Source organism: Silurus aristotelis (assembly GCF_946808225.1).
Source record: "Silurus aristotelis genome assembly, chromosome: 28".
Taxonomy (NCBI): Eukaryota; Metazoa; Chordata; class Actinopteri; order Siluriformes; family Siluridae; genus Silurus; species Silurus aristotelis.
In genome coordinates this window covers 9,432,507-9,449,779 of record NC_139601.1, presented here as the reverse complement: position 1 = coordinate 9,449,779, position 17,273 = coordinate 9,432,507, and the positions used below count along the sequence as shown (strand labels likewise).

The 17,273-nt window shown below is 41.4% G+C and overlaps 2 protein-coding genes across 3 annotated transcripts in view; both read left to right on the top strand.

Annotated features, from left to right (window-relative positions):
• Nucleotides 1-17,273, top strand: part of foxj3 (forkhead box J3) — a 124,955-nt gene that overhangs the window by 84,445 nt on the left and 23,237 nt on the right. Inside the window, exons 6-9 of one of the 2 annotated variants that reach the window (XM_083534156.1) lie at nt 1,663-1,791; nt 8,775-8,949; nt 10,853-11,296; nt 12,032-12,133. In XM_083534156.1, coding sequence (XP_083390282.1) covers nt 1,663-1,791; nt 8,775-8,949; nt 10,853-11,296; nt 12,032-12,133 — 850 coding nt within the window. Of the gene's footprint in view, nt 1-1,662; nt 1,792-8,774; nt 8,950-10,849; nt 11,297-12,031; nt 12,134-17,273 lie in introns of both variants that reach the window. The other variant, XM_083534155.1, reaches the window with a different exon arrangement.
• The window catches only part of LOC310722016 (uncharacterized protein), a 4,924-nt gene continuing 3,918 nt past the window's right edge, over nt 16,268-17,273 (top strand). The window contains exon 1 of the mRNA XM_083534317.1: nt 16,268-17,273. This exon is cut by the window's right edge and continues 738 nt beyond it. The gene's annotated coding sequence lies outside the window, so the exon portion shown is untranslated.

The window sequence follows — 17,273 nt, the reverse complement described above, 5'->3', positions numbered from 1 at the left end:
ATCTGCTGTCTTCACCTGTCCTTCTTTTACCACTATATGTAAATCCCAGAATCTTTACTCTGGTATGCACCATTGCTTAAGCCACGCGGGTACATTCTTTGCTTTTGAAATCTCACACATGCTGCAGCTTAGTCTTCCATGTAAAAAACACCATTGGGTTTTGACTTTAATTCATGACTAAATATAGGCCTAACACTCTAAATTCGTAGTGGACCCCCCCCCACCCCTTTTCACCCCATGCTGATTTTTTTTTAACTGAGTGCCTGCCGTGTGTTCTTGAAGTGTAGGCGTCGTCTTTGGGGTCTTTAGCAAATCACAGTTTAAGGAGCTTTTTGAAAACTGACACTTTATCACAAAAGAATAAAAATTGCCTGTGGTGGAGGCTTGTGGCTAAAAGGTTACTTTTAAGGCCTTATTACACATAATGCTTATGTTTGTCTGATGTGCTGGATTTGATTGTAATTAGAACTGTTCCAGCATGTCCGTATCCCCTGCTCCTCTGGCTCTGTGGGTTAGACGTTCTAATGAACGCTGGAGTCTGGCCTACACACATTTGGAAGAAGGTTGTAGTATGCAAATAAGGCCATTAAATCCTCCCTCTCCATGTGATCCAGACTGGATCTATTATGTTTTTCTTTTGAAGCGAGGTGAATAATAGGATTGGGAGACATTCATTCTGGCTGAATGAATTGTCTGTAAGAGACTATGAAGTGGAATTATTTTTTTTCCTCCTTTTTTGGTTGTTCCTCCCTCTATCTCTCTCTCGCTATTTCTCTTATTCCCTCTCTATTCCTCTCCTTCCCTTACCCTCCCTGTCTGTGTCTTCCGGAACAAGCCAAAAAAGATTAAAAGCTTGGCTGTTGCTATTTCCCTGAACCATAACAAAAAACAGCTGTGTTTTAGCTGGTACAGTGGTTGCAAACAAATTTTGGTATTTTGAGAACCTGCCAATGACCCAAAAACTGTGGACTGTAGAGGGTTAAGCATCAGACTAGGGCTGCCATGAGATGCAGCAGTATTATTGCAATTCTGTTCATCCTTTCCTAACACAGGAAGTTTGATTGAGCTATTCTCTCAGGATCTCATTATGTTGATTTACATTTAGTTTCTCCAGTATCTTTTTTACTCTCTCCTAACAAACATATTTGGAGGAAAGCTTTATAACAAGGATTAATTTGTGTGCAGAACTATGTATAAAGAACCCCATATACTCATAGGTTTTTTTTTTTTTACTTTTGTAAGGGTCAGATACTCTCTAGTGCAAATAATTTGTTTTGAGCTACTTCAGACCAATTTACTCTAACCAAGCTAATGCTTCTCAGATACTATGTTCTTTACTGTAGGATGACCTTTACATTACAGCCTGGAATGACTGAGTCTATACCTGTTCATAAGCCACCACAGGGCAACATAACTCTCACAGACATCAGTTTTTTTCCGCCCCAACATTGTTTATTCAGTGAGGCCATACACCAAAGCTTTGATGTAAAAGCCTTTGAGTGTAGAACCAAGCCAAGACCTTGTCTTTCTGTTTTCAATAACCAAAAGTTTAGGTTCGTTTGCTTTTTTGTTGCACTTTGCCTTTGGAAGTTTACATGCCCAGATCATGATGGCACCTTTTGTCTGCTCATAATTGCAATTGATATCTCATCTATTTTTCAGGTGGCATTATACAACCCAGACCAAGATGGGAGTGATAGCCCTAGAAGCAGCCTTAACAACAGCCTGTCTGACCAGAGCCTTGCCTCAGTCAATCTGAACAGTGTAGGGAGTGTACACAGCTACACCCCGGTAAGACAAGACTGTATTCCCTTAACCACTTTACCTGAACATATACTTACAGGGGGAATGTTTGTGCTCTTCTAGCAATGCTATATCAGAAAAATCAACAGATTAAAAAAGAGCAGAACTAGAAGGAGCTGGCAGATTTTTTTAGTCATTTAGGAGATTTCCCTCTCCCGAGTTCCCAGTATACACACACGTTGTGAATATTTAATCCGAGGCATGGAGGCACACTCAATCAGGGGTTAAGGGAATGAAAGGAAGCCTGCATACTGTTGGAACCAAGCTAAAGGGAAGTGCTGCCTCTAAAGACCTTCCACCAGAAACACCCCCTCCTTTGTTGCAGCCCTTGTGCTCCTCACATCAGGCTTTTAGTATTGATCCACTACAGACACTGCTGAATTCAGTACTGCATGCCAAACACTGCTTATTCCCACTTTTCCTCTCTATTTTTCTCTTTTGCTTTTCCATACTTTTACATGTTTTGAAATCTTGCTTTCTCTCTTTTGCTCTATATTTATTGATTGTTGGTTCTAAATCAAGGGTCTGGCAGAATATAAACCACTTGCAAATGTCTATTTGCATAAATCTAACAAATGTGTACTTTAGCAGTTTGTGTAAAACATTTTAATGAACGTATAGCAAAATCATTTTTGTATGTAGAGTGACATGGTGTGCTGCAAATATTTGCACGTTTTCTGTTTTGCTGTGGTTGTGGCACATACAAAACACTTGACCACTATGACCAACAGCCTGTACTTCAGTGCTTTTAACCAGTTTTAACTAAAAGAAATATTAAGGCTATGCTTGCAATTAATAGTAATTTTGGTGCAGACCGGCTGGGCATGTCTGTTCAAATAGGTTAAGCATGTATGATGTGCCTGCATGCAGTAATTCTGCTTAATCTAGCAGTTAAATTACAGTTACAGTTTCGCTGCACATTTTAATATATACAAATGGTTTGGGAGCGATTCTTCTTCTTTTGGCTGCTCCCATTAGGGGTCGCCACAGCGGATCATCCGTCTCCATACCACCCTGTCCTCTACATCTGCCTCTTTCACACCAACTACCTGCATGTCTTCCCTCACCACATCTATGAACCTCCTCCTTGGCCTTCCTCTTTTCCTCCTACCTGGTGGCTCCATCTTCAGCATTTTTCTACCAATATAATTCATGTCCCTTCTTTGCACATGTCCAAACCATCTCAATCTCGCCTCCCTCACCTTGTCACCAAAACATCCTACATGTGCTGTCCCTCTAATAAACTCATTTCTAATCTTGTCCATCCTCGTCACTCCCAACGAAAACCTCAACATTTTCAGCTCTGCTACCTCTAGCTCCACCTCCTGTCTTTTACTCAATGCCACTGTCTCTAATCCATCGCAGGTCTCACCACAGTCCTATAAACTTTCCCTTTCATTCTTGCAGATACCCTACTATCACAAATCACTCCTGTCACTGTTCTCCACCCACTCCACCCTGCCTGCACTTTTTTCTTTACTTCTCTAACACACTCTCCATTACTTTGCACTGTTGACCCCAGGTACCTGAACTTCTCCACCTCTTCTCCCTGTAACCGCACCACTCCACTGCCCTCCCTCTCATTCACACACATGTACTCTGTCTTACTCCTACTGACTTTCATTCCCCTTCTCTTCAGCGCATATCTCCACCTCTCCAGGCTCTTCTCAACCTGCTCTCTACTCTCACCACAAATCACAATATCATCTGCAAACATCATAGTCCAGGGAGACTCCTGTCTGACCTCGTCCTTCAACCTGTCCATCACCACTGCAAACAGGAAAGAGCTCAGGGCTGATCCTTGATGCAGTCCAACCTTCACCCTGAACCAGTCTGTCGTACCTACTGCACACTTCACTGCTGTCGCACTGTCCTCATACATGTCCTGCACCACCCTCACATACTTCTCTGACACACCTGACTTCCTCATACAATACCACAACTCCTCTCTCGGCACCCTGTCGTACGCTTTCTCTAAATCCACAAATACACAATGCAATTCCTTCTGTCCTTCTCTATACTTCTCCATCAACATCCTCAAAGCAAATAAGGCATCTGTGGTGCTCTTCCTCGGCATGAAACCATACTGTTGCTCACAGATGGTCACCTCTTCTCTTAGCCTGGCTTCCACTACCCTTTCCCATAACTTCATGGTGTGACTGATCAACTTAATTCCCCTGTAGTTACTGCAGGTCTGCACATCTCCCTTATGCTTAAAGATCGGTACCAGCACACTCCTTCTCCATTTCTCAGGCATCCTCTCCCCTTCCAGAATCCTGTTAAACAATCTGGTTTAAAACTCCACTGCCATCTCTCCTAAACATCTCCACGCTTCTACCGGTATGTCATCTGGTCCAACCGACTTTCCATTCTTCATCCTCTTAATCGCTGCTCTCACTTCCTCCTTACTAATCCTATCTACATCCTGCTTCACCAACTCCACATCCTCCAACCTTCTCTCTCTCTGATTTTCCTCATTCATCAGCTGCTCAAAATACTCCCTCCATCTTCTCAACACACTCTCCTCACTAGTCAACACATTTCCCTCTCCATCTTTTATTGCTCTAACTTGCAGTACATCCTTCCCAGCTCGGTCCCTCTGCCTGGCCAATCAGTATAAATCCTTTTCTCTTTCCTTAGTGTCCAACCTCTTATACAGCTCCTCATATGCCTTTTCCTTGGCTTTCGCCACATACCTTTTTACTTGCTGCCGCATCTCCTTGTACTCCTGCCTACTTTTCTCATCACTCTGTCTATCCCACTTCTGTTTTGCCAACCTCTTTCCCCTAATGCTCTCCTGCACTTCCTTATTCCACCACCACGTCTCCTTGTCTTGCTTTCTATTTCCAGATGTCACACCAAGTACTTTTCTCCTGCCTCCCTCATCACTCCTGCAGTAGTTGCCCAATCATCCAGCACCTCTTTACCACCACCAAGCCCCTGTCTGACCTCTTCCCTGAACCTCACACTACACTCTTCTTCCTTCAGTTTCCACCATCTTATTCTTCTTTCAATCCTTACTTTCCTCCTCTTCTTCTTCGCCTCCAAAAATATCCTACAGACCACCATCCGATGCTGTCTAGCTACACTGTCCCCCGCCAACACCTTACAGTCTCCAATCTCCTTCAGACCACCATCCGATGCTGTCTAGCTACACTGTCCCCCGCCAACACCTTACAGTCTCCAATCTCCTTCAGGTTGCATCTCCAACATAGAACATAGTCCACCTGTGTGCACCTTCCACCACTCTTATACGTCACCCTATGATCCTCCTTCTTCTTAAAATACGTGTTCACCACTGCCATTTCCATCCTTTTATTAAAATCTACCACCATCTGCCCTTCCACATTCCTCTCCTTAAAACCATACCTACCTCATCACCTCTGTTCCCTTCACCTACATGCCCATTAAAGTCTGCCCCAATCACCAATCGTTCTTTCCTAGGTACACCATCTACCACTTCATCTAATTCACTCCAGAATCTTTCCTTCTCCTCCATCTCACAGCCAACTTGTGGAGCATAGGCACTGATGACATTTATCATCCCTTCAACTTCCACCTTCACGATCATCACCCTAACAGAAACTCTCTTCACCTCCACTACACTCTTACTGTACTCTTCCTTCAGAATCACCCCTACACCATTTCTCTTCCCATCCACACCATGATAAAACAGTTTAAACCCACCTCCAATGTTCCTGGCCTTACTCCCTTTCCACTTGGTCTCCTGAACACACAGCATATCTACCTTTCTCCTCTCCATCATATCCGCTACCTCTCTCCCTTTACCCGTCATAGTACCAACATTTAAAGTACCAACCCGAACCGCCACTCTCCTACACTGCTCCTTTTCCTGCCGTCTCTGTAGACATCATACTCCTCTCCTTCTCCTCCTTCGGCCAAAAGTAGCCCAATTTCCACCGGTACCCTGTCGGCTAACAATACCTGTGGCGGTCGTTGTCAACCCGGGCCTCGACCGATCCGGTATGAAATTCTCATTTGTGATCCGCATATTTGATTTGGCACATGTTTTACGCTGGATGCCCTTCCTAACGCAGCCCGGAGTGATTAAATATTTAAAATCCAAACAGATTTTAAGTGATCTTTGTTGGTTGACCACTTTTATGGAGGGTAGTAGTGATCTGAATTTTTTTCTTTAAGAATTTGTCTGTCTGTGGATTTGTGGATTCCAAACTCTTTAGAGATAGTTTGGTAGACACTTCCACTTGATGAGCTTTTTCCAGCCTGAAGAAGTCTTTATTTGTAACATTATACACTTTCACAAACATGTGTCCCCAAAAACCTAATGATTAGACTTTGATTAGATCCCTGTTTTTAAAAAGAAAGAAGAAAAGAAAGAAAAAGAAAAAGAAAAAAGGGCACTCACCGACACGCTGAGTGCCAGCCATCCCATTGGGCACAGAGGTTCACATAACATTTGTCACTCAAAGATATGCAATATTGGATTTTTTTCAGTAAATAAATGACCAGTGTTGGGCAGTAACGCATTACTAATACCGGTAAGGCGTTACTTTTGACAGTAACTAATACTGTAACGCGTTACTTAAAAAAAAAAAAAAAAGTAACCTTGTTACCGTATGGTGCGTTACCCGTTACTTTTATAAATAAATGAATTTCGGCTGAAGTGTAGACTACAGCCTAACATGCTTACAGCAGCGTCGCATTGTAGGATTGGTGGATAAACCACTGTAAACAGGAAGGCGACGCACTGTGGGCGTGTCTCCATTTATTCAGGTCTGTGTGGCAGTAATGGCGGGTCGAGGCGAGAGCAAGACGAGTTTCTCAAAGTGGAAATATGCTCATTATTTTACTTTAGTTGAGCATAAAGACAAAAACTTTTAAGTCAAATGTAAGTTGTGTCTTTCTGGTTCAAAGCCTGTATCTACTGTGATAAACAGCAACTCCAATCTGTTGAAACACCTCCAGAAACTCCATGCCTGAGGAGCGAGTAGCTAGAAGCTAACCCGGTGTTCTGTTCTACATTGTTGATAGTTTTCATACTTCAGCTGTGAAAGGAACATTTTTAAGAGCTCAACACAACAGCAGAAGCCACTTTAGTTTTTGATTGTGAATATATTATTCAGCTTGTTTTGCTATTTATTTCAGATTGTGCTGGTCTGACTTCAATAAAATAGTGTTTAAAAATTACTTTGTGTTTAAGTCAGTTTTGTGTTTGTGTAGAACATAACGCATAAAAGGGCATTAATGGGAACATTAAAGAAGGTTCTTTAAAAAAGTAACTAAAAAGTTACATTTAACAGTAACAGAGTTACTGTTTAAATGAAGTAACGAGTAACTGTAACTAGTTACTATTTTTTAGTAACGAGCACAACACTGTAAATGACAAATAATAATATTTTTGTCTTATATGAGGGGGATCACGTTGTATACTTTTAGGACTTTTGTGAAAATTTGATGAAGGGTTAGGGAACTTTTAAGCACAATTGTAAATTATTAATTATATTGTAAATGATTAATAATATTGTAAATTATATAATTAATATTGCATGGTCATTGTAACGTAACTTCGTTGAATATTTTTAATTAGGTTTTGGATCTTACTGATGTGGCAAGATTGATTTATGGTAAATTAGGGCTGTAGCCATTAATTATTTGAGTTAAGTATTATTACCAATTATTCCATCGATTTAATCAGGTAATCGGATAAGAAGTACTTTTATTTTTAAAGAGCAATACTAAATATGCAAAAGAAAATAAGACCGGTATCTTGAAATAAACAATTTTATTGCATGATTATTGCATTTTATTTACTGAAATTGCATACAAGAATATCTGTGAAAACTAAACCCATTTTATCTACTTCTTTCGGCTTCTCCCATTAGGGGTCGCCACAGCGGATCATCCTTCTCCATACCCCCCTGTCTTATTTAATGCATTTAATTGCCATATTGCTTCAAAAATGCAAATACAAATATATAAATATAAATTTGTAAATAAAAAGAAATGTCAGATTAGTCATAAAAAATTAACACTGTACGGTGTTTTCTTTGTTTTAATTTGAAATGAATGAACCCCAAATTCTGTTGTTTTCTTTGGCCTGAATCTGTGGAAGCCAGTTTCCTCGACATTTCATTCACACTTTTTTTTCCCTCGTAATTCTGAATTTATTTCTAGTAAACATTCAACATTTTTGGTGCATCCACCAGCAACCATGTTGTTGGCCTGGAGTTTGAAGCTGCTGGTATATGAACAAGCCCACCTCTGCTTCATCTCTGTTCCGTTTCCACAAGAGCTGCTTGTTAGACAGAGTTCTCTACAGGGATCAGAGGCTTAGTTTCTTACCATGCAATTCTATTAATTGTAGCCTATTACATTTTCAATGTGTAAAGCTTTCTGGCACTACAGTGGGGGTGTTGCTGCCCGATTGGATAAAAGAAATGTTGGAATTTTGAGATATAAAGGTGCAATTGCCAGGATTTGCACCTCCCTCTCTTCACACTGTTTACAATATCGAAACAGATTGTGGTATACTTTACTAACTAGTTCAGTTGCATAGCAGCTTTACATCACATTATATCTTTTTTTTGATTGTTTGCTTGTTTATTCTAAGCCCTGCCATTGATCTTAATTTTAAATAGTTTGCAAATCACCTGTGTATTGATTTGCTGACAGATTGTTAGAAAAAGTGTCCCAAGATATTGAATATAGGATTAGTCAGGATTAAGAAGGATCATATCAGATTTTTCTTTCAATAAAAATGTTCTGGTTTATTTTTTTTTAGTAATAAACCTTATTTTATAGATTGTATGTAGACAGTACAACTCCATTCTGCTTCTTTTTGTCCTTGGCTACAGTAAGCAGTGTGTTCTTGATGACCGCTAAAAGTCATTAATGTTGTTACTGTTGTCTCTGATTAGTGTTGGTCACTGATCTTTGTCACATAGTGGGCTAATAATATCACTACTGATTTATTTAATTTGTTCTTCCAGGTGACAAGTCACCCAGAACCAGTGTCCCAATCTATGAGCCTGCAGCAGGCCCCCCAACCCCAGTACAGCATCCCTGAGCGAGACAAGCAGCTCCTCTTCTCTGACTTTGAAGATCTCAGTGCCTCGTTTCGCAGCCTTTATAAGTCTGTATTTGAGCAGTCTTTCAGCCAACAGGGTAAGTGAGCAAAATAAGAACTTTATATATATATATATATATATATATATATATATATATATATACACACACACACACACAGTACAGACCAAAAGTTTGGACACACCTTCTCATTCAAAGAGTTTTCTTTATTTTCATTACTATGAAAATTGTAGCTTCACACTGAAGCCCTTTTTCGATATCAGTGACCAATGCGTAAACTCTGTTTTTAGAATCTGTTTATATTTAACAAGGCCTCTATACAGAAGTTAAAATCTTTTGTTTTTAAAATGGTTGCATTATGCATTAACGCCCTCAACAAGTCATCCAGGCCTCCTTCACAACCTACTTACCTCAGTTTAAATGTGCCATGTTAATAAATTCAGCGGGTGCCTCTCCTTTAATTTATCATCTATGTTTTATTAGTTGAAAGTTGTTACTTTTTTCCGTGCATGCAGGCTGGGGCAATTAAAACATGAAAAAAAGCTGTTGAGAGGATTTTACGCCCTGATGCCAGAGACATGAGCTAATTCACTGGCTTTGGTAATAGGTAATGAGCCTACATGATTATTCAGAAGTGATGCTGGCTAATTGCTTTCTGTACTCTACCTCGCTTGGACAATAGGCTTTTTCTGATGATAAGAGATGCACCTCTGTCACCTGGCCGATGAGTGTTCTCTGGCGATTGTGAAGGCGCCCGCCCTGGAGCCTGCTTTAAAAGTACTTCACTGAAATAGGTTTAGTGTGCCAACGCTGTGATGGACAGGGGCCTCTTGAATGCAGGCAGGCAGGCGGGCACATGCTCCCCTCAGTGCTGCTGGGTGTGCAGGCGCTGGCGCACCAATAACGCCTCTCTGGAATCGAGCACAATTGCAGTGTCAAAGAGAAGCCTGACGAGATGGAGCAGAGGCTAGGGGCTGTGAATGAGCTGAGTCACTGCCTCCCAGTGTGCACAGAGACAGGAATTTATTTAAACTGCTCATATGAGAATGAAATTGAGCCAGGTTTTATGAGACTGTATTCAACTGCTGTACAAAATGAATAATTTTACGCTGTTCAGGCACTTGTACATTTTGCCTAGCAGTCAGCAAGAAGGTTGCCTTAGCCCGCATATACATTAATCCAAATAAATTTTAAAACTGCATTTTTCGTCTAAAAATGCTCCTTGTCCACACTTGCTTTTGATCTTTTTTCAAAAGTTGCTCATCCACACTAAGACGCCCGAAATGCTTTCATCCGTGTACTGCGCATGTGCAGTCTGCTGCTGTTTATTTACTATCTGGCTGTTTGAAACTTTTCGGCCATTACTAAAAATGCATCATCGTTTTTGAAAGCCTCCGTTTTCACAGTCCACAGCATTTTCTAATTTATCCACTTTGAAGAGCATTTTTAAAAAGCTACGCTTTTATTGACTAACAACGCTGTCTCAGTGTGGACACGAGGCCAAAAATTTCTTTCAATCCTTATGGGGTGTATGTTTTGAGAGACAGCATGATTCTGTTCTATAGCCAAATTTTTTAAGTTATCCTTATTTAAATCATTTGTGGTTTATCTTTATTTAAATCATGCGTGGTTAACAAAATAATACATTTAATCAGGTTTCCCTGTACTGAAGGAAAATGGTAACTTGATAACATGTTTATAAATCAAAGAGCTGTTAGACACACAATGTTTATGCAAACGTTTTTAGTAAACAAAATTCTTCACTCAGTAGTATATATGAAATAAATCTATTTGTCTTGCATTGTATTTTCTTTTTCTTGTTACCAAAAGATGTAGTGGTGAAGGTCTAAATCTATGGAGTGGTGAATGTCTAAATACACACACACACACACACACACACACACAACAAGGATATATTTAGATTGTAGTCTGTGGTCTGCCGAGTCAATGTTGACTGCATGGTTCTCATATCTTGCTGCAGGACTGATGGGGATCCCATCAGAGTCTTCCCAGCAGAGCCACACTTCTTGCTCCTACCAGCACTCGCCAAGCAATGCCATCAGCACCCACCCACACACCAGTCAAAACAGCATCACCAACTCTCACCCCAACAGCATCTCCAACAGCGGTGCACAGGTGCCCCTGTCGCACCCGTCTCACACTGCCCACAGCTCTCCCCACACACAGCATCTCTCTCAGCATGGTCCGCACCCCCATGCCCAACATGGCCAACACCCGCACTCGGCACACACCCAGCACCAGGCTCACTCCCAACACACTCAGCACTCCCAACACACCCAGCACTCCCAGCACACCCAGCACTCCCAACACACTCAACACTCCCAGCACTCACAGCAGCCCCAACAGCACCAGAATCTCTCTCACCAGCCTCATCCAGCCCAGCAACAGATGCCCTGCAGCACTGGTAAGACAACAATTCCCTGTTCTTACTTCTCTGTCTGAATCAAATTTTTGAACTAATTTTTTTTTTCACCAATACTCGCACAGTAACCAGATCTGGCTTAGGTTCTTCTGCTCTTCTTTCATTTCTCTTCCTAACTAATACCAATGGCATTTGAATCTGTTTAATATTTTTTTATGTAACTTAATGTAAATTAAGAATTAATTGTAGTTTTGACGCTGAGGCAAGTAAATCAGCATCAAGATTGTGCTTTTCAATTGAAAATGAAAAAGCATATTCTGCATTACCCAGTTTATTCCAGTCCAGTAAAAAATTGGTGACTCGATCTGGAACAGATGCTTGTCTCCCTCTAATGGTGAGATTAAGGAACATGCAGACAAAGCAGGAACTGGTGTGCATGTAATGATTGGTTATTTTGACTTTGGGATAGTGTATAAACAGGAAATCAATCTATGAGGTGACTACTTTAATCTATTAGTACACTCAAGAGACAACAGGAGTAAAAATGTGTGGGATTAATGACTGTATGTGTGAAAATGTGGTTTTGGGTTAAACTGCATTTGAAAAGCTTCATGCGGCGCAAATGCCATACATTCTTGGTAACAGTACCCAATGATGTTTTCATAGTTGTGGAGGATTGTTAGTTACCCTAAAGTCATAAATCACCAATTTACTATCAAAATGACAAGAAAAGCATTGTAATGCAGAGAGGCTGCATGATTACTGCTTTTTCTCCAGGTCTGCCGAGTGACTGGTATCCAAATCTGGATGCGTTGAAGGAAAGTTGTCGCATTGCCAGCAGCTACAACTGGGCAGATGTAGACCTCTCACCCTTTCAAGGTGCAGTTATTAATGTCTCGATTTTATTATTTGCCTATAAAAATAAGTAAAGCTTAGTTGCTTTGACATTGCTGTATTGCTCATAATTTCTTTTTAATTTATTCTGTATGTTTGTGAATACTGGCAAAAATAAATAAATTATTTATATATATATATATATATATATAATATATATATATTTATTTAGATTTATAGATTTAGATTTATAATTTATAATTTAGACATTTAAAAGCTTATAGTGGCTGCTTGTTGAGTAGTGCATGGGGGATTGTTGGGTTGTTTCTTTCTAATCCACATTTGTATTGTTTTTAATGATTTTAAGTTGACAACCATGCTTAAAAAAATCAATATAAAATAAATTTTTTTGACAGTTTGTGTAAAAAGAAATATACAAGTTACTGTAATACGCAAATGCTATAAAAAGAGAATGGAACGGAGAAACGCTGCAAGCTAACAGGCTTTAAAAAAAAAGAGAGAGAGAAATATGCATTGGTTTACAAATGCATAATCATTCGCTGAAAACCAAAACAGTGACATTTATTTTCTTGTTTTCTGCTGCTGTCATTTGCTGCTTTTAGATTTACTGTCTATTCACACTGTTTTAATTGAATCCATTACTGTATTACTAGCGAGCTGATTGCGCAACCTGGTGATCGCGTGTGTTTTCTTTTTCATGTGCTTGTGCATTCTGTGGTACTTAGATCCCACACAAGCTCAAATTTGCATACCTTTCATATACAGTTTTCTTTGTTGCGTTTAATATAAAATGCTCCCATACCCAGCATTTGAAATAAAATTCCTTGGATGACTTGGGATGCACACTTTTACCTGCCACCAGTTGACCCTGTACTGTCCACCATTTCCACAAGTGGCTGTTATCCTGCCACGTAACTTGGCAAGGTATCAAAACATCAAAATCAGGCATCAAAATAAAAGACTTTAGATTTATTCTATTTTCAAAAAAATCAGTTTGTCCTCCTTTTCAGTAGTGAGTGAATATCGTGTGGTGGTAACAATGCCACCTGCCATTGAGAAAACACGCTCGCTTGGGACTGAGGTTGCAGGTAATGCTACGTGGATGATGTGGTCTTATGTGTGTTAGCATATTGGTCGTATTTCCACTCGTACCGTACAGCTGCCTTATGATGCCGACACACCGTTATCGTCATATCTATGACTTGCCCTCCTTTACTAGCGTACTTCAAAAGAAACCTGAAACATTCCCACAGTACGGATTTAAAACAAGCAAGCGGGTCTTCGAGCTCTTGTGTGTTGTCTGAACTTGCCATTCTTGTTTTAGATTGGTATGTAGCAGATCTTGTGTGTGTGTGTATATATACAGTGAGGAAAATAAGTATTTGAACACCCTGCTATTTTGCAAGTTCTCCCACTTAGAAATCATGGAGGGGTCTGAAATTTTCATCGTAGGTGCATGTCCACTGTGAGAGACATAATCTAAAAAAAAAAATCCAGAAATCACAATATATGATTTTTAAACTATTTATTTGTATGATACAGCTGCAAATAAGTATTTGAACACCTGAGAAAGTCAATGTTAATATTTGGTACAGTAGCCTTTACAGAGGTCAAACATTTCCTGTAGTTTTTCACCAGGTTTGCACACACTGCAGGAGGGATTTTGGCCCTGAGAAACACGGAGTTTGAGCTCCCTCCAAAGATTCCCTATTGGGTTTAGGTCTGGAGACTGGCTAGGCCACGCCAGAACCTTGGTATGCTTCTTACAGAGCCACTCCTTGGTTATCCTGGCTGTGTGCTTCGGGTAATTGTCATGTTGGAAGACCCAGCCTCGACCCGATCTTTAATGCTCTAACTGAGGGAAGGAAGTTGTTCCCCAAAATCTTGCAATACATGGCCCCGGTCATCCTCTCCTTAATACAGTGCAGTCGCCCTGTCCCATGTGCAGAAAAACACCCCCAAAGCATGATTCTACCACCCCCATGCTTCACAGTAGGGATGGTGTTCTTGGGATGGTACTCATCCTTCTTCTTCCTCCAAACACGTTTAGTGGAATTATGACCCAAAAGTTCTATTTTGGTCTCATCTGACCACATGACTTTCTCCCATGACTCCTCTGGATCATCCAAATGGTCATTGGCAAACTTAAGACCTGCCTGGACATGTGCTGATTTAAGCAGGGGAACCTTCTGTGCCATGCATGATTCCAAACCATGACGTCTTAGTGTATTACCAACAGTAACCTTGGAAACGGTGGTCCCAGCTCTTTTCAGGTTATTGACCAGCTCCTCCCGTGTAGTTCTGGGCTGATTTCTCACCTTCCTTAGGATCATTGAGACCCCCACGAGGTGAGATCTTGCATGGAGCCCCAGTCCGAGGGAGATTGACAGTCATGTTTAGCTTCTTCCATTTTCTAATGATTGCTCCAACAGTGGACCTTTTTTCACCAAGCTGCTTGGCAATTTGCCCGTAGCCCTTTCCAGCCTTGTGGAGGTGTACAGTTTTGTCTTTAGTGTCTTTGGACAGCTCTTTGGTCTTGGCCATGTTAGTAGTTGGATTCTTACTGATTGTATGGGGTGGACAGGTGTCTTTATGCAGCTAACGACCTCAAACAGGTGCATCTAATTTAGGATAATAAATGTAGTGGAGGTGGACATTTTAAAGGCAGACTAACAGGTCTTTTAGGGTCATTCTAGCTGATAGACAGGTGTTCAAATACTTATTTGCAGCTGTATCATACAAATAAATAGTTTAAAAATCATATATTGTGATTTCTGGATTTTTTTTTTTTTAGATTATGTCTCTCACAGTGGACATGCACCTACGATTATAAATTTCAGACCCCTCCATGATGTCTAAGTGGGAGAACTTGCAAAATAGCAGGGTGTTCAAATACTTATTTTCCTCACTGTATGTATGTATGTATGTATGTATGTATGTATGTATGTATGTATGTATGTATATATATATATTTTTTTTTTATGTGTGTGTGTATATATATGTGTGTGTATATATGTATATATGTATATATATATATATACACACACACACACACACGCGCTCATTCTGACGCTCGGTTTGAACTGCAGCAGATCGTCTTGACCATGTCTACATGCCTAAATGCGGTGAGTGTATGTGTGTTTACAATGTATATATAGTATATATGTATTGTATAATGTGTAATGTACAGTGTGTATGTATATTATATATATATATATATATATATATATATATATATATATATATATATATATTTATACACACTGTACATTACACATTATACAATACATATATACTATATGTAGCATTTAGGCATGTAGACATGGTCAAGACGATCTGCTGCAGTTCAAACCGAACGTCAGAATGCGGAAGAAAGGTGATTTAAGTGACTTTGAACATAGCATGGTTGTTGGTGCCAGACGGGCTGGTCTGAGTATTTCAGAAACTGCTGATCTACTGGGATTTTCATGCACAACCATCTCTAGGGTTCACAGAGAATGGTCCGAAAAAGAGAAAATATCCAGTGAGCGGCAGTTTTGTGGGCACAAATGCCTTGTTGATGCCAGAGGTCAGAGGAGAATGGCTAGACTGGTTTGAGCTGATAGAAAGGCAACAGGAACTCAAATAACCACTCGTTACAACCGAGGTATGCAGAAGAGCATCTCTGAATGCACAACACGTTGAACCTTGAGGCAGATGGGCTACAGCAGCAGAAGACCACACCGGGTGCCACTCCTGACAGCTTAGAACAGGAAACTGAGGCTACAATTCGCACAGGCTAACCAAAATTGGACTGCTCTTCCAGCAGGATAACGTGCCATGTCATAAAGCGCAAATCATCTTAGACTGGTTGCTTGAACATGACAATGAGTTCACTGTACTCAAATGGCCTTCAGTCACCAGATCTCAATCCAATAGAGCACCTTTGGGATGTGGTGGAACGGGAGATTCGCATCATGGATGTGCAGCCGACAAATCTGCAGCAACTGCCTGATGCTATCGTGTCAATATGGATCAAAATCTCTGAGGAATGTTTCCAGTACCTTATTAAATCTATGCCACGAAGGATTAAGGCAGTTCTGAAGGCAAAAGCCGGTCCAACCCGGTACTGCTAAGGTGTACCTAATAAAGTGGCCGGTGAGTTTACGTATACATCATCATCTTCTCCCGCTTATCCGAGGCCGGGTCGCGGGGGCAGCAGTCTAAGCAGAGATGCCCAGACTTCCCTCTCCCTAGACACTTCTTCCAGCTCTTCCGGGGGGACACCGAGGCGTTCCCAGGCCAGCCGGGAGACATAGTCTCTCCAGCGTGTCCTAGGTCTTCCCTGGGGTCTCCTCCCAGTGGGACGTGCCCGGAACACCTTCCCAGGAAGGCATCCAGGAGGCATCCGGAACAGATGCCCGAGCCACCTCAGCTGACCCCTCTCGATGTGGAGGAGCAGCGGCTCTACTCTGAGCTCCTCCCGAGTGACCGAGCTTCTCACCCTATTTCTAAGGGATCGCCCAGCCACCCTGCGGAGAAAGCTCATTTCGGCCACCTGTATCCGGGATCTTGTCCTTTAGGTCATGACCCAGAGCTCATGACCATAGGTGAGAGTAGGAACGTAGATTGACCGGTAAATCGAGAGTTTCGCCTTGCGGCTCAGCTCTTTCTTTACCACGACAGACCGGTACATCAACCGCATTACTGCAGAAGCTGCACCGAGCCGTCTGTCAATCTCCCGTTCCACCCTTCCCTCACTCGTGAACAAAACCCCAAGATACTTAAACTCCTCCACTTGCGGCAGGAACTCTCCACCAACCTGAAGTGGGCAAGCCACCCTTTTCCAAATGAGGACCATGGCCTTGGATTTGGAGGTGCTGATTCTCATCCCAGCCGCTTCACACTCGGCTGCAAACCGTCCCAGTGCGTGCTGAAGGTCCTGGTCTGATGAAGCCAACACGACAACATAATCTGCAAAGAGCAAAGACGAAATCGTGTTGTCACCAAACCTGACACCCTCCGGCCCCTGGCTGCGCCTAGAAATTCTGTCCATAAAAATTATGAACAGAACTGGTGACAAAGGGCAGCCCTGCCGGAGTCCAACATGCACCGGGAACAAGTCTGACTTACTGCCGGCAATGCGAATCAAGCTCCTGCTTCGGTCGTACAGGGACCGGACAGC